This window comes from Balaenoptera physalus, assembly GCF_965194825.1.
Source record: "Balaenoptera physalus genome assembly, chromosome: X".
Classification (NCBI taxonomy): Eukaryota; Metazoa; Chordata; class Mammalia; order Artiodactyla; family Balaenopteridae; genus Balaenoptera; species Balaenoptera physalus.
Window position 1 is genome coordinate 118,834,680 of NC_138903.1, and position 21,509 is coordinate 118,856,188.

Genomic DNA, 21,509 nt, shown 5'->3' on the forward strand with positions numbered 1-21,509 from the left:
TGAGAGGTCGATGGTTATAATGACCAAATCCATTTATCAATAATTCTAAAACAACATTTGAAATGTTAGTGTTATCATAAATTACACAGAGAGAATATCATCATGTTTCCCACATTAGTTTCAGATGCAATATCATCATGCAAAAGCCCAAGGAATTCAGTTCTGTGCAGAAAAACAAATGCTGAAAATAACTGAAATACACATCTCCCAGCAGAAACAAAGTGATCATGCCTTAGTTTTAATGGATTAGTTCTGTGAAGGATTAAGTCAACTTTACCCTTCAAAGCTCACCTTAATTTGAACTTAGTAACTGACAATTACAAAATATCCATCATTAAAAAGGGGGCTTAGGTAACTATGAAGTGGCACTCCTGGTTTAGGTAATCAGAGGAGAAAATTGGATGACTGCAGGAATCACCGGTCAATTTCCAAAGTCAACCTGTGGAGCTGTTTCCTGGCCAAATTCTGAATAGAGGTACATAATGAAGATTCAGCTCAAGGATTATTTCTCCTATCATGTCAGGTTGAAAGGATCAAAAAATCCTGCCATATCCAAATATTGTCCTACTTTTACTGCACTAAGAATTGGAGGCAATAATTAAGTGAAACAATTAAGTGAAGCATGGAGTTTTAAATCAAAAACTCAAAATTGAGCTAAGTCTGCGTCACTCATCAAAACACACATTTGACACAAAAATATATGCTGCCTTTGCACCATAATTCTAACACGCGTCTCATAATTGTCACAGGCTTAAATCTGCACTCGGTAAGACCTATTTAAAGAATAGTTACTAATAAATGAGGATCTTTTCCGAAAGCTGAAATGATGAGAAACTTGTTAGGGTAAAAAAAAAAAAAAACCACCGTTTGGATGGAAAAGGTAACACTCCGCACAGTTACAGAAGATAGTGACTGACATTTCCTGACTACCGCTTCTAGACAAAAAAAAAAGAAAACCTTGAAATCCGCATTCTACCCAAATATCAGATGTCCTCTAGGGTTGTCGCTTAAAAGCCTCTTTTTAAAAGACACTCCTTTCATTAAATTCTTTTTCTCTTTCCAACTGCAGCAAATAATTCAGACTTTCATAGTTCAGACCCATGGCTTGGTCCCATAAGACTTTTACTGATTTGGTTTAAGAGATCAAAATGATTCAAAATGCAGAATTGGGACTGCTTGGTGAGCAATTCAATGGTAATGAGGTGGTATTTGTTTGAGATGTGTGTACATCATGACCTATTTATAGAATTATCATATAATCATAAAGGCAAGCCAGAGGCACTCCAGGGGGAGACCAGGGAAACTCAGGCAGTGCACAGAAACCTTGTGGATATTCAAGAAATATGTGTAGATGGACAATGCGGAAATGGAAAATTAATTTAAAAAAATCACTGAGTCTGGCAATTCAAGATTGACTGACGTGTATCACCTATCATCAATTCTAGCACATTCCCACAGAACTCTTTGTAATAAGCTATGAAATCAGCTTGTCAGAAGCATTTTATACCATATGTAGCAAAATTACCTCTTTATAACCTAGCGCTGCTGATGGTCTAAGTGGAGGTGCAGGTCGCAGACAACTTAAGCTCCACGGTTTTATAATTTGAGGAGGCTCCAAGGGTCCTCGGGGCTGTCCGGTAGAGCTAAAAGACTGGGAAAATGTCTGATGAGATGCTGGCAATCTGCCATCTGAACCCGACCCTTGGGCCACACACTGAGAGAACAATAGCTTCGTTGCATCCGCAAAGGCAGCCCCAGAAAGGAAAAGATGGGAAAACAAGTCTCCAGTTGGAGAACTGGCGTTTTCCAGTCAAGACTCTGGGGTCTCTAAGGAACAGCACAAAACTCACTCCACATCCCATGATCCTGCCCGCCCTCTGTCCTGGAATTTCACTCAAGTCAGGTGTTTTCTCCCCTCTAAGGGAGGAAAGTGGAGTAACAGTCAACATTTAATGAGTTTGGTCATGTGTGTCGCACTCAATTAGGCACTTAAATAGGTTATTTCCCGAGAAAACCTTAAGACAAACGTTAGCAAAGTGAAGTAACCAGCCAGCAATTGGCAAAGCCAAGATTTGAACCCAGATCGGGTGCCAAAAGCCCTTGTTCTTTCCACCACACACTGTGCTCAAAACTGGAATTTGGGCATCACAGGTTTGAGTGTTAACAGACAACACAGCACATCTTCAATACTCGGCAAGTACAGTAAAATCTCATCAATTCAAATTCCGTGAACTCTAAATTTATGATAAAATGGAAGGAGACGACGCTCAAAGTTCACCCTTAAAGGTTACTGAGGTAACGTGATGCATAAATGAGACCGCGTGGAGACGTTCAAGTGCTTACGAAGGTAAACTCTTTCCTTTGACTTAGCACATTATTAACATGAACGTAATGGTTGCTGATTAAAATAAATGCCGTTTATCATTAAAACATCTTAGCAGGACTTCTGGCTAGAAGAACTTTGCTAGCAGTTAGTTGGAGTACCTTAATACTGTCAAACAAAGCTGCACACCTCTTAAGTCAAACTCCATTCATTGGGATGGGTCTCCCTCCATAACAAGAAACCAGAATTAGTGAGGTTTGACTGTACTTCAAACCCTATAAATACAGACTATCCAAAGGCTAAGGGCATGCTCACCACTTCTTGTTAAGTCCTCAGCAGGCAGGATTTGACAAGAGACTCAATGATCCCTGGACAGGACAGACGGACTACTTACGGAATGAGCGCTACAAGATGACGACGATGTTTTGGATAACGAACTGCAAGAGGCGGGTCCTCTGATCAGCCTGTACAGATGCTCTAGCCAGTCCTGGAAGTCCTGGTTGTTGCCGCAGTGGACCACAATTCTCTCTACCATGTTACCTGCATCACCCGATTAGGAGCATTTGGAAACAGAAGGCAAGGAGGAGCTTGAGCTTGCCTCATTCATAAACACACTTCATTGCAGCTAGGACTTGGGTGTCCATTTTCAGGCGTTTTCATACCTATGAGCTAACCCTGTTGAAACTTGTCTATCAAGAACAGATAAGCTCTGATGATAAAGACAAGACATAAATGCCCATATCGGATTTATAAAACCATCCTGGATTTCTACCACTTACAGAATCTTGGAAGGAGTATAAAACTTCACTCTAAACAAACTCACAGTCCAAAAATGTAAGCACAAGGTCCAGCCAGTTCATAGTCTAAAATGAGAATATTGTATTGCTCTACCCAATATCAAAGATGAAGCAAGATCCAACTAAGACTGGTTCCAATCTCTGGGCCAACACCAAATCTCGGGCTCCCTATTGGGAAAGAAGGGGGTAAAGCCTGCGGCCAGCATCCCAGTGTTAGCCATCGTGTCGTGTCAGTGCAAAAAGTGCAGCCATCAGGTGGATATCACACATGTTTGGCAAAAGGGACAAGAGGCCAAAGTGTCACGGAGCATTATGGAGGTGTGGCATTTTGCTCAATTTGTGAACAAAGTTTCATGGCTTTTCAGCATTTTTTAAAAAGATGTCCAAATCTTGCTAATTCATAGGCTGGTGATAAAATGGCTGATAAAAGTCCACATCTTTGGCTCCTCTGCCACCAGGGAACAGATGACAGAAGAGAGAGAAAATTACATTTACATCGGTCCATTTTGTTATTTCTTAGCTCTAACAAGTAGCTCTTATGCAAGAGAAGACTGAAACCAATGGCGAAGCCGAGGCTTTTGAATGACCAGGAGGTTTCCCTGCTATCGCTGTAGCCTAATTAAGCCAGAAAATGGAATATGCTTTGCCATGCCCATGTAAAACTTGCTCATGGACTATAGAACAGAAAATAATAGCACTTATTTATTTAAACCCCATTGCATTTCAAAAAGAATTTGAAGTAGCTACATGAAGAAGAGAAAATTACCTACCAGTGATTTCAAATGTGTAGTCATTCCCTTCAATTTCATCTAATCTAGTCACCACCATTCCTGCTATTGGTATTTTTCCCTACCAGAAAAAGAACATCCCCATTAATTCTGTGGTTATACATGTCTCTGCTTATTTATTAGATTTTCTGACCCTCTGAGGAATCACTGGTGAATTATGGAGAGACATATTTCTTTGGTTTGTCAATAGATAATATGTTTCCCGACTTTAAATTTCAATCAGACAAGAAAGCAAGGGGAAAATGTGGGTTGTGTTTTGCTAACACACCCTAAACCATAAGGTCAGGATTTAATCACAGTTTACTTTTCTAACACATTTTCCTGAGAATCAGAAAACAAAGTAGAAACTCGAATTTCATGAAAATTAGTAATTGCTAGGCCAAGATAGGATAGGCAACAGTAACTTATAATACTCCGCGTTTTGGGAGCAGACTAAAGGAAGTTGAATTTCCTAAGGAGCTGAATGACTTCCAGCTCAGAAACTTGAGTCACGTGATGTGACTGTAATAAGACAACCATAGGGGCAAGTCTCAACTTTATATTTTCTCAGCAATAATGATATGATATGGGCCTGGAAAATGCTGTTGCTAATTCATCTAGTTGCAGACTTCAATTTCTATTTACACATTCATAACCTAGCTTATAACCAGAGCAGTGGACATTCAGGATAAACTCATTATGCTAACACATACGCCTCTGAGAGAAGGAACATCTGCTCTTATAAACTGTTTAATTACATGAAGGGTCAGACAGAACATTCTGTCTTTTCTGGCTGGAGCTTTTAATGCCGGAGTGGAAATATTGCATCTGGATGGAAACCTGTTTTCATTACAGGTCTTGCTATTTGCTTTATATGAAATCTACTAACCTGATAGATAAAGCCACTCATCCGAGGACTTGCAGATAACATTATCAAGACACTTGAAAATAACATGAGGTACCGCTCTTCTTTTTCCTGAAGTGGAAGGAAAAAGATTAAATGAAAAATATAAATTGCACATTTTGTTTATTAAGAATTTCTGGAATCATTTTTGTAACATAGATCTTATATAAGGCAATGAAACACAGTGATTTTTTTTAAAAAAGGATACCCAACTTAAAAGTACAAAACGCATTTAATTTTACTTTGAAAATGGATATAGGCCCGCAGTTTATCTGTGTCTTTCCTATACATAAGAGTTAAATACAAACAACCATGCTTGTTTCCCAAGCATGTAAGCCTGAAAAGTCACGCAGTTAATGCCTTCCTGCCCAAGTTGCAACCAGAGCACAATGTAAGTCTCAGTGTTCCCAAAGTGAAAATGATTTTACTTTGAAAAGTGGCCCAATAAAGGGGTTTTCAGGTGATAGGAAATTTATTATGCCCTAACATGTATGGTAAACTCTTCCTAAAATTACCGTTAATCAATAACTACACAATAATTATTATACCCATATAAAACAAAGAAGGAAACCCTTTTTAAAATGGCACTAAAGGAAATTTTACACACGAAGGCTTCTCTGAACCCCTTAAACAGATATGCAATGAGTAGATGCCAAAGATTGCGCTGGGCTCGCGCGTCCAGCCATCTTAGCTACAATTATCCTCATGCCTGGCTCCGTCTCCTTTCTCCCGCTTGAGAAGAGCAACCTTTCAAGGCTAATTTTTCTAACAAGTGTTCTGCGTTCTCTCACATCTTTCTCTTGCTTGGTCTCATCTCCTGCTCTTGCTTCCAGCTGCCTCTCCTGTCTAACTGGCTTCTTCTGCTGCCTTTAGCATATGCACATCTCCTGTCCGTTTCATAAGCTTTCACTTGCCCCTGTGGCTCCTTAGACATAACACCCTATTTCTTGACATTTTATTGCCAAATTACTTGCTGCCTTCGTTTTCTCCCCATTGATCCCTCTCTAACTGCACCCCTGCTGCTCTCTCAAAGTCTTCAATCACTGCCTTCTAGAGAAATCCAATGGCTTCTTCCCGGTCTCCATACTCTTTGACCTCTGACCCTTCTACAGCACTCAGCAGGCTGACCATTTTCAAATGCTCCTCCTAGAATTTCCATGACACACCACACTCCCCTGATTCTCCTCTATCTTCTGCTTTGTGTTTGTTTCTTTTTTTAATCTTTTGGCCTCGTCGCGCAGCATGTGGGATCTTAGTTCCCCAACCAGGGATCGAACCCCAGCCTCCTGCACTGGAAGCGTGCAGTCTTAACCACTGGACCGCCAGGGAAGTCCCTGCTTTGTCTTCTTTTTCCGGCACTGATTCGTCCTTGCTTTACCCAAGAGGTTTATCCCAAAGGTATGAAAGACTGTTAGAGTCACTGCATTAACCTTCCCCAGGGTATCTGCATTTTAAATGAGATTGCTTTTTTTTTCCAATTTTTTAATTGAAGTATAGTTGATTTACAATGTTGCAAGTGTACAGCAAAGTGATTCAGATACATATTCTTTTGCAGATTCTTTTCATTTTAGGTTATTACAAGATATTGAATATAGTTCCCTGTGCTATATAGTAGGTTCTTGTTGTTTATCTATTTTATGTATAGTCGTTTGAATCTGTTAATCCCAAACTCCTAATTTATCCCTCCCCACTTTCTCCTTTGGTAACCACATTAACTCACAGTAATGAATCTCTGACAGAGACCTGTCAGGGAGTAGAGGAAGATGTCTGGGGAGGGAGACGACGATTGTAATACCCCATAAGTCACACCAGGTGATGTAATCAACCTTCTTCCCCTACCCCGCTCCCTTCCTAAAAGACATAATCCATCTTCAGGCTTCCGTGCTTCTCTCTGGATATTTACTTCCCAAGAAGGCACATCTGTCAGGGGCATGTAAACCTCTGCCTCTAACTCTGACCTCCTACCCACATTTCTATACCGTTTCAACAGCTGCCTACAAGTCATCTCCTCCTGGATATCCACCATCACTTGAAAGTTACCAGGTCTGCAATGACATCCGTCATCTCCTCTAGCCTCTGGCTCACCACTTCCTATAGGCTTTCCCTTCTAAACAGGTCTCATATTTGCCCCTTAAGTTTCATTCTCTCTGCCACCACCTTCCTGGGGTGGGTACTTACCACTTTCCAACCCAGCTGGCCTGTCTCTAGCCCCATCCCCTCCAGTTTAGCTGACATATACAGCTGCCAGGTTGTCAGAAACACCCCTTTCGTTTCACCCCTGTTTCTCTACTACTCAGGCCTTGCATGGTTTCCTGCTGCGCCCAGCTGAACTATCCTTGCCTGACATCCGAGGTTCTTCACAACCTGCCTCTCTCAAACCCAATGAATTCGCTCTTTCACTCTGCCCAGGATGCTTCCTCTGCTCCTAATAAACTGGCTGCCTCAGTGCGCTGAAGAAAAAAGGCCACATTCCTGCTCTCTCCTGAGATAAGAATGACCTCTCCCTCACAAAATCTTCCCCCTCTCTCTTCACTGCCCCCTCCTCAAGTCCTATCTGCGTACAGTCTTTTCTTGGTCTCTCCCTTCTCTGAACTTCTATGGAATCTATTGTAGGGATGGCATGATGTGGCATTGACTATTTTGGTTGGTTTTTTAGTTGCAGCTTGGGTTTTAATCTGTCTCCAATGAGTTCTTTGAAGGCAGAGATCATGGCTGTCCCTGGTGATGGAACTCTGCTTGGTGCTGTGGGCTGGGCAAAGAACAGGTGCTCAGTTTCTGATGGGAAAAGTTTGCGCATTTGACCTTGACGGAAGAAGAAATAAAGGAAGAAATATACAAAAGACGGAAGAAAGGGTGTTGAGATTTGAAACCTCTTACCTCACATGTTCCATACTGCACCATTACTTGTGACATAAAGATCACATTTCCCAAGGTTTTAATATCCTCCCCTTCCCATGCCTGAATAGGTTCCGAAAGTATCTGCAACTCCAGCTGTTTTCTCTTTCTGAGATCTTGGCACTGCCCCTACAGAACCAAAGCACAACATACTGAAATAGGAATTCTTCTGAAACAGACCTAAAACAAGGCTAAAGTAAGAAGTGGCTCTTGTCTATCAGATTTCTGCTGAGTCCCTATTCCTCATCACGAGTCCCATCACCAGGTCCGTTCGGGACAGATGGAAAGATCCACTACCTTAAATCTCTAGCCTTCAGCCCCTAAACATTTTGTAAGGAAGAGCCACTTCTCATTTTGCAAAACATCAAGATAAAGTGGTAGAAGGGGGTTGCCTCTCCCTCCCCACACGGAGTAAGGGAAGACAAGTAGCAGAATCACATCCAACAGGACCAGTAAGCTCAGATCTGGTGCTTGGTGTCCCTGCTCGCTCCAGCTCCTCTCCATCTTGTCTACCTTTGCATAAATCGTGCTTTGTTACAAAGCAATTTTATTTTTCTAACTCAGTTTCCAACCAAGTGACATCTTAATTTACAAAATGACTCCAAGAGTTATCGAAAAAGAGAAAAAGTAAACTCCTTATGCCACAGTGAATCAAACTGATCTTATAGTGAAACATACGCACTGCCTTATACTTTGTTTTGGGACCAGTAGTAGATTGCTATGAAAAAGTACTAAGTTAATTTTTATCCCTAAAAGGATTGGAGAAAGAGATACAACTGAATTTCACAAATACAAACTGAAAATACAAGCCAAGAAATAACATGTGGGGTATATGACTACTATATATTTGTATACAGTATATACTATGTACATATATACCTCACTGCTTCAGAAAATGTGTGGTTATCTTAAAATAATTTAACAGTATTCACTCCAAATCGAATATGAAAATAAGCATATGGTTAGTTATGTTCCTGTTTCCAAATGACTATCATAGTGTTTTGGGGCGTGTTTTCTATAAAATCTCTGCTGCCCCTTTTAGGTAAACGGAAACTTGAGGAAATAAATTCATTGTACACATATTTTTGAGGCCTAGAATGGGAATAAGTATACTATAACCATCAAAGCAAGTTTTACAACATGTAAAATGATTAGAATGAAATATCATTTTTCAAATGAGACATTTTATATTCAATTTACACAGGAAAAAAGAGAAGGGACACAAATAATTATAAATGCCATGGGTTTCAGCGGGCTGTTCCATTAGGCTGAACCATGTCAAACTGCCAATATTCCACCATTTTTTACCTACAACAGCAATTTTAACCTGATACCTTACACTCTGGTCTTCAACTTGCTGTTTAACTGTGGACACGTCAGGTACAGATCTTTTGACAGCAATAAAAACGAGGTGATGGTGAATGTTGCATCGCAACCTTACAGCAAGAATCAATAACTGAGCGGTGATCCCCATCACTTGGAGTACTACAGAAATGTCTAAAATTAAGCTCAACTTAATCAATCACCCCAAATAACGTTTTCTTTCCTCCTAAAATGCCACCAAGCAGTTTTACATCAGTGGGTTCAAGAGGACATTAAGCCATTGTGCTCGAGATTCAAGATAAAAGGCAACTTTGATAGCACTCTATATACAGCAATTGTATTTTAGTCGGGTTTCTTTTTCCTTTTAGATTTGATGAAGGATTTCTTTTTCATATGCAAAGAATAGACTCACACCTTTCGGCCTAAGTAGATGAATCCGGTATTGATGCCAATCAGTGAAGGACGAGTTGCACAGACATAAGGTGAGTAACACGGGGGTAAAGACAAAGAGACAAAAGGAAACCCCCCACCTACACAGCCATGCTTAATGTGGCAGAGACTTCAAATGTGAGTGCTTTACGCCCTCAGCCTGGCAACCTTTCACAGGTAAGCATGATGTTTGGAAAACAACATTAAATGAAACAATCACTGCGATACGGTCACTAGAGCTTATTGTTTCCACTCTAGAGACCTTTGCAGAAGGAAAGAAACATTACACACAAGTCACTCTTTTAGGAACAAAGCATACAAAATGGAGAATTATAATTTTAGAGCATCACCTACCATGAGAGTTTTGAATGCTATGATTGCTTTCAGAATATCCTGGTGATCTGGATGCGTATCCTATTAAAGGAATACATTTTAAAACAATATTAAAGGAGAACAGAGCAGTGATTGCAGGGGTTAGGGGTGGGAGGAGGGTGTGGCTGCAAAGAGAGCCAAAGAGGACATTTTGAGGGATGATGGAATTGTTCTGTATCGAGACATTAGTGGTGGCAACTCGAATCTACACACATGTTAAAAATCATAGACCTGTACCCCAAAAGAAAAAAGTCAGTTTTACCGTATGCTAACTTGAAGATTAAAAAATCAAACAGCATTTGAGCATTTGGAATCTCAGCACCTCTAATGATTAGGTGATGAAGAAATTAAGATGGCTGGGAACACATTATATATTTGGTAACAACATACTAGGTACAGTTATCGAGGCAAGAGCTCCCATTTGCCTTTTTGCTGTTATACCGTGGATAATAAATAATAATTATGTGGGGGGGCATCATTAGGTCATGTTATTAGTAAATGACAAGAGGTAGGGAATTGCAGAAACAGAGTGGTGGTTAGAGAGAAATCAATCCAATCTCATTTCCTACACCGCCTCCATTTTCTTTCAGCAGACTCAACATGGCAGACGGGAAAACATTCCAGGTCTCATACCATGTGCTCCGTCTTAAGCAAGCTGATTATATTTGGTCTGCAATTCCACGGTACTCACAACCCTGAAAAGTGAACAGGTTCAAAAATGGCTTTGAGGAATCCACATCTGCGTGACTGTTTATGAAGGGAAAGTAGGGCTCCTTGCGGGAGATGCCCAGCTAACCTCTGGAATTCAGCTGCAGTAACAGGAAGACAAAATCTGCTGTTCAATCAGCTTTGGGTGATAAAATACAGAGCTGAGTAGACTAAGGGTCTGACCCAAGCCAAGAACAGCACTGCTTATGAAAAGAAAGGTGGTACTCCTTTATAAATGTATCCTTCTGCAAATCGGCTGATCATTGAGAGGTTCAAGTTCTACTCTGCCATGAGCCAGCAGCCATACTCAATGATCAGAAAGCTGGATAAAGTGTCTCACCAGATGGTGAACTTGTACTCAGGGTACGTATTATCTGATGGTGGGAAATGAAAGGCAGCCAAAGGCAGGTGACCAACAGCACGTGGAGCAGGATGGAAACGGGCTCTGAGACAAGAAGGGCCAAGACAGAGGATCCAGGCAGTAGGAGCTCCTGGGATTTTATTTCCTCAAATGAAGTGTCTATTTGCACTTCAGCACTGAGCAGTTACAGAAACCGGGGCCACTCGTTTCTGGATTTTTGTGATAAACAAGGAGGGGCAAACCTCAAACGGTTCAGTGAACAGGTTTAGCTTTTGGAAAGCCATCCAGAGGTCAACACCGTCCTGGGCCCTAACTGAAATTTCATTCCGGCAGGCCAAAGAACTTGAGAATGTGCTTTCGCTCAGAGTACACGCTTTCAATCCTTACAAATGCTGACAAGACCGGCAGCGTGCAACCTTTTTCTTTAAAGATAATCAAACCCTTTCAAACCTCAAAACCTTTCCCCAGACACAGGAAGAACAAGTAGGGTAAATGCAGCTTCACCCCTCGGGCCCTCCTCACCCGCCCCCATCCCCTATGCTCCATCACACAAGAACGGCTCAAGAAGCTACCCCTGCTGATTGGCTTTTAATAAAGAGGATTTGGGCTCTTGAGGCAAAAATATTCAATTCTCAGGCCTCATTGCAAATCTGAATATTTAGAAAAAGTGATAGCTATGCTACAGCTGTTGCAAGTAAACTGTACATTTATAAACAAAAATGTGAGGGGGCTTTGATGGAGATGTATGGCTGCATAAAGAGAGAAACTGAGAGTGGACCCATTTATTCATCTTTAAAGAAATACCAGAATCTTCCATTGTAATCCAGAGTCAGAAAGCTGAATGACCACAGTGCTCTAGGGATAAACATTCCTGTCTATAATGAAAAATGTTCTGTACATTTTCTGATGCTGTTTTGCTTTGTTTAGCTCCCACAAGAAAGCTGGTTCATATATCAGAGCAACAGAAGATTTCTTGGTGGAAGACTTCTCTGTAGAACTCTACAGATGAGAGGGCAGAAGAAAACCTAAGTCAACCAGTGAGCAGAGACTTGAGGAAGCAACAGGATGGGGGCTGGGAGAAGAGAGGGGAGGGAGAATGATCATGAATATTTAATAGTAAAGTATGGGTATCTTTCAGTTATTAGATGAATAAGTCCTGGGGATCTAATGTACAGCATGGTGACTATAGTTGATAATACTGTATTGTATACTTCAAATTTGCTTTAAAAAAAAAAGAAAAGAAAAGATCTTGAAAGTTCTCACTAAAAAAAAAAAAGGTAGGTATGTGAGGTGGTGGATGTGTTAATTAACGTGACTGTGGTCATGATTTTACAATGTATGTGTATATTAAATCATCACATTGTACACCTTTAAAAAAATCATGTTGTACAACCTAAATATATACAATTTTTATTGGCCAATCATACCTCAATAAAGCTGGAAAAAAGAAGTAAAAATAAGTTAAAAAAAATCTTCAGAGGGGGGAAAAAAAAAGAATGTCCCCTTCTTATTTTGCTGCATAAAGAGGAAAACTAAAAGCCCGGGAAGAGGGAAGACTGGATCAAGTAAATTTTGAAACCCAGGTTTTTTCTGAACTCCTCAGTAAGGCTAGTTTGGAGGCGGTACTGGCTGCTTCCTCCAGAGCAGAGGCCCACCCTTTGTACAGGAGCTTAAAATAGCTCGCCTTCCCTTACCTCCATATGCCGTTCCAACTCTTGCAAGAGAGTAACATACTTTTCCAGTCGCATGAAAGGTTTGCTGAGACTTGTTGTTAAAATGAGGATACCTGGGCTAGATGCACCTTGACTTTCCATAAATCGTTCCAGATCATCACTGGCAAAAGAACGAATATAGTTTTGTTACTGCTTAATATTCCATGTAAAGAGTTACCAACTGAACATGATTTTCCTGTATTTCACAGCACAGAAAACCAAATAAATTTTGTATCACCAACACAAATGCTGCCCAACGCACTTCAACTCAATTCAATCAGCATGGCACACAGCACTGCGCTACAGCGGTGAACCAGGCACTTATGATCCCTGGCTTTATTTTCTCATCCAACAATTATTTATTGAGCATCTACTAAGTGACAGGCTCTGTTCTCTGTTGGGAATACAGCCGTGAAGAAAACTAAAACCCCTGCCCTTAAGAAGCCTGCACCCAGAGGCATGGGGCATACAATCTATCATATGACCTCAACGTCAGATTTGAAAAAATCTTTTCTTAGTCACTGCAAACATTCTAGTTATTGGCTGATGAGATGCCAAGGGGAGTAACTCACCAAGTGCTCCCTATCACTGGGACACCCACTTGTAATGTGCCAGAATCAAGTCCTAAATTCAGATAGCAGCATGTTTGCATGACTAATCACTTAGCCTAGGATCTGAAAACAGTGCAGCAGCCTACCCAAATAACTCGGCTTTAAAAAAAAAAAAAAAGACTGTAGGGAATTCCCTGGCGGTCCAGTGGTTGGGACTCTGAGCTTTCACTGCCGAGGGCCCAGGTTCAATCCCTGGTAGGGGAACTAAGATCTCACAAGCCGCGAGGTGTGGCCAAAAAAAAAAAGACTGTATTAATATCTTAGGAAGCATGTTGTGCAAATGTCTAAGTCTAAGCCTGGGTTTTCTCTGCCCTTCATCACCCTCTGGATTGTCTCCTTTCCACCAATAGGATACTGAGTCCTGGGGCTGCAAGATCATTTTAGTTTATATTTCTGCAAAATAGAATTAAAGAAGGAAACCTGCTTTATCTCTTGACCCCTCCCCCTCCTTGCTCACCCATGCATATCTAATCCGTCACAAGCCTTCTTGTGCCTGTTTATTCCTTTCCATTCCCACTGCCACTGACTTGGCTCAGGTCTTCATCTCTCCGGTCTGGTTCACTGCAATAGTCCAATGGACCCCCCAGCTTCCAGGCTTTCTGGCTTCTGAACCACCCTGCAAACCACCACTTTACTCCTGTTGCTTTCCGACTCAGGAACCTCCAATTGCCTGCAAGATCAAGTCTTAACTTTTTGGATTCCCACTGGCCCCACCAATCTTCTCATCCCTCTCCAAGAGGAACCCTCTACTACCAAATGACCTACTTATTCTCCTAGAATACATCTTCGACAGCGGTTCCCAACTGTGGCATGTTACAAAAAGTTGTGCTGTGTTCAAAAAAACTTGCTATCAGTGATAACCTACTAGGGGGTTTGGGGGTGTGGTGGGTTGCAGGTTGCCCCTACTATAGATACTCTCCCCCTGCTTGGCTTTTGCGAGCAGGAGAGAAAAAGACATCTTTTCAGCTGCTACACAGCAACCTTGAGTCACGCAGAATCACAGGGATGTCACGGAAGCTAGATCTCATCTGAGTGGTCACATCTAACCATCAATGCTACCTGTTTTATCAGTTTTTGCAGTCTTGCTCCAGAAGCAGCCAAGGGGAGGGAAGTGCCCTGGACTTGAAATCATAAAACAGATTCAGTGACCCTGATCAGTTACCAACCTCAGCTGACTCATTTGTAAAGCAGAGATAAAACCTACTTCCTACTAAAATTGTGAACCTTAAATATTGGGGTTTATAAGACTAAAATCTTTCATGCTAAGATCTCTGCATGCATTTGTTCTTGTTTAATATTCACAACAACATTTCAACACAGGTGTTATCTTCATTTTACAGACGAGAAGCATAAGACTCAGAAAGGGTGAGTGAAAGCAAGTAAATAGCTAAGTTAAGGTTCATACCCAGGTCTGTTGGAAATCACTACTGTCTGATGCTTGATGTGGAACACAGCAGTGGCATGGACCATCTCTGAGGTCTAAACCATGAAAAAAAGGAGGGTGGGAGCTGAGTTGACTTGAATAATGCAGGGAGAACTTCTAGAAGAAATAGTGTTTTGGACCTAGAGATTATCATACTAAGTGAAGTAAGTCAGACAGAGAAAGACAAATATCATATGATATCACTTAATGTGGAATCTGAAATATGACACAAATGAACTTATTTACAAAACAGAAACAGACTCACAGACATAGAAAACAAACTTACGGTTACCAAAGTGGAAAGGGGGTAGGGAAGGGATAAATTAAGAGTTTGGGATTAACAGATACACACTACTATATATAAAACAGATAAACAACAAGGTCCTACTATATAGCACAGGGAACTATATTCAATATCCTGTAATAAATCATAATGGAAAAGAATATGAAAAAGAATATATATCTATATGTATAACTGAATTACTTTGCTGTATACCTGAAACTAACACAACATTGTAAATCAACTAGATTTCAATAAAAATTTTTAAAAAAGAAATAGTGCTTAATGCAAGCGACTAGGGAAACACAGGTTAACCTGCCTCTGGGTCAGATTTGGCTTAGACTAAAAAATAATCATCACATATAAAATATAATTAGGAAAATAACTCGAAGTTGGAGAGTGCATTTGAGTATGTAATTTTGAGAAAATCACTTTCCTAATTTCTTTTCAATTTGGTAAACAAGTCTTATTTTTTCCTTTCCATGAGTAAATCACTACCTGCATCCTCAACGTTCTACTCTAATTGATACAAGGGTTACAAACAATTACAAGCAAATGCTAACGTGTACTTTATTACTTTCCATGCAGCATTCTAACTTCTAGGCTTGTTAAATATTACAAAAGAATTTTAAAAATTTTTTCAATATAACGTGAGATCACTATCAGAATAAAACACTGGCTATTGGGGAAAAAGTAACATTAGACTAGTGCAACAAAAGAACAAAACTGCCTTATAAAGCCACTGCCCATTATGATAAATAGATCCTCAAAGACACATTTTACTTAGCCAAATAAATTTAATGCACAAATTAATATCATACACAAATATAACATGCAAATATATATCGTTATACCAAAACACAATCTGTCTTTCAAATGCAGCTTTTACGTTTTATACAGCCTGTTTGAAGTGCTTTTCAAGTTTAACAGGTTCTGTCTATGTGATGTGATACAATAGAAGCAGTTTTCAATGTATGAATGTTGTTTGAAACTCAACATACCCTTATAGAATGCATGGTGGATGGGGCTCTGGTATATTCTAGGTTGGGCTGGAAAACTGAAGAAAAGTATCATACATTATAATAACACTACAGGGCTTAACCATCTCATATAACAGTGTTTGTGTAGAATCTTTGCATAGATTTCCACTTTGAACGATGGTAACTCTAACTAGAGCAGCTAGAAAAGGACCAGATTTTCCCCCCTCTTCGCCTCACTCTCTCGCCACCAGCCTTTCGTGGGAATCACTGTGGTCTGGAAAGGGGAGGTGAGGCATGAGGAGCTGGGGGGCTGGGCGTGGCCAGTGGAAAATCCCCGGGGTTGCCGCTCACACTGGGTTGGGTGGATCTCACTCAGCCCTTTCTTCACTGATCCAGTCCCAGAAACTAGGCTGCCTCCTTCTTCCCCACCACTTTTTGTCTGTGGTCAGTCTCACTTGCTCCCTTCCCTGGTTCCTCAAAGACAGAACAGAACCTAGTCTCAGAATTTTTCCTATGTGCTTCGTCCCGGAAGCAAGTACACAGCTCTGAGTTTTTCTCAAAGTCTTCGTTGCTGACAACAGTGGTAAACAGAGAGTGAATAAAACTAACAAGAGGAAAAGAACACGTGGTGTTTGTGGTAGTCGCCGCAATAGAGCCGGAAGTGAGGTCCAGATCTGCCTCGGCGCTAACTCTCTCCTCCTCTCCCCCCTCTGTCTTTTCACGCTGCTGGGTTCCTCTCCCTTGTGAAAAGGATGGATGCCACAACGAAGCACGGGAGAGAAGTGGGTATTTTTGTAAGGGTGAAGTTACTCCCAGGAAGAAATAAGAGCCACAATAGCAAGCCAGAAGGGGAGAGAGAGGGGAAATCCCGAAAGACCTCACCCAGGGCCGAGCAAAAGACTGGGGCAGTCATTCAAATATATGTAAATATGGGGAACAAACATATCAAGATTGGGGTCTGCTTATATCTCCAAATTCAGATAATGCATCACTGCACTTTTCACAAGGCACCAACACACAGTCATACAATTTTCAGGCTGCGTCTGGTCTCATTGGCAATCGTTACAAGCATTTCTAGTATGATACTGCTACCTGCCGGCCGAAATGAAGAAGTTCACCTACCTGGCTTGCTCTGACTCAGAGATTTTCCCGCTTCTAAGCATCTACAGCTTTAGCAGAAATCCACCAATGTCCCTATTTCAGCTGAAATCTTCATATAAAACAGGATTTTAATCTGAATTTTCTGAGAATTTCACTCAACTATGCTTTGCCTCTAGTATGTCAGTATAAATTACAACAAGATGCCTAGAAAATAGCTGAGATTATATTAGAAGCACCTCTGAGGATAGCCCCAAGTATTTGAATTTAATTTTCATTCCTTACATGTAAATAAACCACTAAGATAAAAATTCAGTTCTATGGGACTCCAGTGAGTCTTCCATCATTTCAAGGGATATAAAATTCTCCAAAAAAATCACTAACCATTTATAAAATAGATAAACAAGGACCTACTGTATAGCACAGGGAACTATATTCAATATCTTGTAATAACTTATAATGGAAAAGAATCTGAAAAAGAATATATATCTATATCTATACATAAATATATGTACACTGAATCACTTTGCTGTACACCTGAAACACTGTAAATAACTATACTTCAATTAAAAAAAATCACTAACCAAAATCAAGCGAACAGGATATAATAATTTCCCCCCAAAGTTGAGAATCTTTCAATTAACTGTGCAACAAACTTTAAATCATAATGTTTGAAGGAATCTCTACTGTCATTTATACTTTAAACTCCTAACATGGGTAAATACAGAGTCAGTAGTATTTTAGCACACAGAATTACAACAGAAAATTCTCTAAACACTACAAAAGTCTGCCATCTGAGGTACACCATTTCTTTCTGGTATTTATCCAGAATTGCTGTTCTCAGATCAGAAGAAAAAGAATACGTGCTCATATACATGGCAAGCTAACATGATGGGATCTCTTTTCATTGGCATTAAGAAATTTACCCTTAGCCACACAGGATGTTTACATAGCCATCACAGGAAAAATGCCTCTGAACCATATTTTTCTTTATTGAAGATAAGTAGTGAAGTATGAAAACATTCCTGGAAATAATAAAAACAAATTCAGGACTGAGGTTCCCTCGGGGGAGGGAGGGAGGAGAAGGAAATATTGGAAAGTATACACAGGACTCCAATTGCAGCTATAATTTGATTCTTAAGCTGAATGGTGGGTACGTGGGTGTACTTTATTTTATCTCTGTTCTTTGTATGCTTGAAATATTGCATAATTTTTTTTCTAAAAAACAACGAGAAGCTGGTAGAAGATGAATAAAGCAGACATGGGAGGTGGCAGCAAGTACCTTATGCTATATGCCGGGTACTTGGTACACATTATTTCATTGAATCCTCACACCAACCCTGCAAGGTAGGTGATTTTATCCTCATTTTACAAGTGAGGAAACTAAGGCTTAAATATTAAGTGAATCACCCTGGGTAACACAGCTTCTAAGTGGCAGAACTGTAAACTGAGACAATATAAAAGTGGGAAAAGTTTTTAGGCTGACATCAAGGAGTGGCATGAAGGGGATGGTGGCATGAGATGCTACGTGGACCCATCCCCCGGGGAAACAAGCAGAGCTAGTGGAACCTATAAAAACAACCGTTTAAAGTCTCTAGAAAGTGTTCCAATGACATCTGGTAAATGAAGAAAACATTTATTCAAGAAAATATTCTAAAACTCAGTAAGAACAGGGAGAGCTTGGTATTTGAGCCATGACCTGCTCTCTCCCTCTCTCCCTCCTCCCTCCTCCTGGCTCAGTTTGCCAGAAGGCACTCCAGGCAAGTGTGGACAAGAAGAGAGGGCTCCCTCTGCCCTCAACTCCCAACCCAAGGACACAATATCTCACTAGCGTATCTCAACTGCTTCAGCTCTGAGTTGAAGATGCTGAATGCCTAGTGAATGTGGCTGAGAGGTTGGATGGAGAGGGAGGACGCAGGCTGAAAATACTGGCACCAAATTACCCTCACCCCAGCTCGCTTGTAGGGTAGAGGTTCTGTGCTGGGAAAGGTAAACAGAGAAGACCAGAGGCTACTGCCCTGCCCAGCACCCAGAGTAGTGGCTCAAAGATTTTGCCCAGGGGAGAGGCAGACAGACTATAGGAACAGAGAGCTTTCCTCAAAGGAATTGGTTCTAGTTGAAAAACAGTGTGGGGAAATTCAAGCCTAAGGTCTCTTGCAAAAGCAATGAAGATTTTGGTGGTAAGCAAATGAGAGAAGGCTGGTCCTCTTAATTAAGAACAACAAGCTACACAAGAGGCCAGCTAGGTCAGTAGAGAGAACGAGCAAATTTCAAAGACTGGTCTCAAAAAACTACCCCCAGAATAAAGAGCCCAGAAATAAACCCACAGGCCTACGGTCAATTAATCTTCGACTAAGGAGGCAAGAATATACAATGGAGAAAAGACAGTCTCTTCTATAGGTAGTGTTGGGAAAGCTGGACAGCCACATGTAAATCAATGAAGTCAGAACACTCCCTCACACCCTACAGAAAAATAAACTCAAAATGGCTTAAAGACTTAAATGTAAGACAGGACATCATAAAACTCCTAGAAGAGAACATAGGCAAAACATTCTCTGACATAAATTGTACTAATGTTTCCTTAGGTCAGTCTCCCAAGGCAATAGAAATAAAAGCAAAAATAAACAAATGGGACCTAATCAAACTTTAACCTTTTGCACAGCAAAGGAAACCATCAACAAAATGAAAAGACAACCTACAGAGAAAATATTTGCAAACAATGTGACTGACAAAGGCTTAATTTCCAAAATATACAAACAGCTCATACAACTCAATATCAAAAAAACAAACAACCCAATCCAAAAATGGGCAGAAGACCTAAGTAGACACTTCTCCGAAGAAGACATACAGATGGCCAACAGGCACATGGAAAGATGCTCAACATCACTAATTATTAGAGAAATGCAAATCAAAACTACAATGAGGTATCACCTCACACAAACAGTAAATAAGAATGTTAATAAAACAAATTCTATAAATATATCCTCACTCTCCTCTCTTCTCTCAGTTTCATTAATAGAAAATTATATTATTAATAACGATGGCGGGCTTCCCTGGTGGTGCAGTGGTTGTGAATCCACCTGCCAATGCAGGGGACACGGGTTCGAGCCCTGGTCCGGGAGGATCCCACGTGCCGCGGAGCAACTAAGCCCGTGCGCCACGACTACTGAGCCTGCACTCTAGAGCCTGCGAGCCACAACTACTGAAGCCTGTGAGCCACAACTACTGAAGCCCGTGCGCCTAGAGCCTGTGCTCCGCAACAAGAGAAGCCACCTCAATGAGAAGCCTGCACACCACAACAAAGAGTAGCCCCTGCTCTCAGCAACTAGAGAAAACCCACGTGCAGCAGCAAAGACCCAATGCAGCCAAAAATTAAATAAATGAATAAATAAATAAATTTAAAATAATAATAATAATAACAATGGCAATGTATTACTGGGTTCATAACATATAGACATAACGTGTATAACAACAGTAGCACAAAAAGGGAAGTGGAAATAGAGGTATACTAGGAGTAACATTTTTATATCTCACTAGAATTAAGTTACTGTAAACATGAAGCAGATTCAGACAAGTTAAGATATATATATGGAAAGCCTCAAAGCAAACACTAAAAAAATAATTCATGGGGGTGAGAGCAGGGATTGACTGCAATAGGCATAAGGGATCTTCTGTGACAGAAATGTTCTTAAATTGGATTGTGGTGATGGTTGCACAACTCTATACATTTACTAAATGTAAGTTAAACAAATTGGTTAAAAAAGTAAAATAAAATAAAATAATTCAAAAACCCATAAAAGGACATTGGGTTTCAGCTCTGACATCCAAAGAGCTTAGAAGTTATCATTACCATCCTCGCAACAAGAAAAACACTGAACAAACTGAAAATCAATTACTTTTCTTAGATCCACTGAGAATTGAGATCACAGGGAAAACCACCACCCTCAAATCTAGAAAGACAGGCAAACACAAAGAATTAGAACTGAGATCAACTTCCCTGAGGAGAAGCCACTGGAGCCAGTAACTGGTAGGACCACTCAAATGGGATTTTTCTGTGATCTTCTCCATGAGAACCTGCTTGGGTTCCTGGATGCAAAACCCACAAAAATTTTGGTCTCCCCAAGACTGGGTCCCTGGGAGTTTTTAATTGTCAAGCTAGTCCATGCTCATACAGAGTGAAGTAAGTCAGAAAGAGAAAAACAAATACCATATGCTAACACATATATATGGAATCAAAAAAAAATGGTTCTGAAGAATGGTCTTGAGGACACGGGGAGGGGAAAGGGTAAGCTGGGACGAAGTGAGAGAGTTGCATTGACATATATACAGTACCAAATGTAAAATAGATAGCTAGTGGGAAGCAGCCGCATAGCACAGGGAGATCAGCTCGGTGCTTGGTGACCACCTAGAGGGGTGGGATAGGGAGTGTGGGAGGGAGACCCAAGAGGGAGGGGATATGGGGATATACATATACGTAGAGCTGATTCACTTTGTCATACAGCAGAAACTAACACACCAGTGTAAAG

At 40.6% G+C, this 21,509-nt stretch overlaps 1 protein-coding gene across 8 annotated transcripts in view; it reads right to left on the reverse strand.

The window, feature by feature from the left end:
• ARHGEF6 (Rac/Cdc42 guanine nucleotide exchange factor 6) overlaps positions 1-21,509 on the reverse strand; it is a 107,286-nt gene that overhangs the window by 14,570 nt on the left and 71,207 nt on the right. For 5 of the 8 annotated variants that reach the window (XM_082445307.1, XM_082445302.1, XM_082445300.1 and 2 more), the window contains 7 exons: positions 12,574-12,712; positions 9,793-9,852; positions 7,669-7,815; positions 4,777-4,863; positions 3,891-3,969; positions 2,718-2,863; positions 1,526-1,663 (listed from right to left, as the gene is read on the reverse strand). In XM_082445307.1, the coding sequence (XP_082301433.1) occupies positions 1,526-1,663; positions 2,718-2,863; positions 3,891-3,969; positions 4,777-4,863; positions 7,669-7,815; positions 9,793-9,852; positions 12,574-12,712 (796 nt within the window). The remainder of the gene's footprint in view (positions 1-1,525; positions 1,664-2,717; positions 2,864-3,890; positions 3,970-4,776; positions 4,864-7,668; positions 7,816-9,792; positions 9,853-12,573; positions 12,713-21,509) is intronic. The other 3 variants (XM_082445303.1, XM_082445301.1, XM_082445304.1) reach the window with 2 other exon arrangements.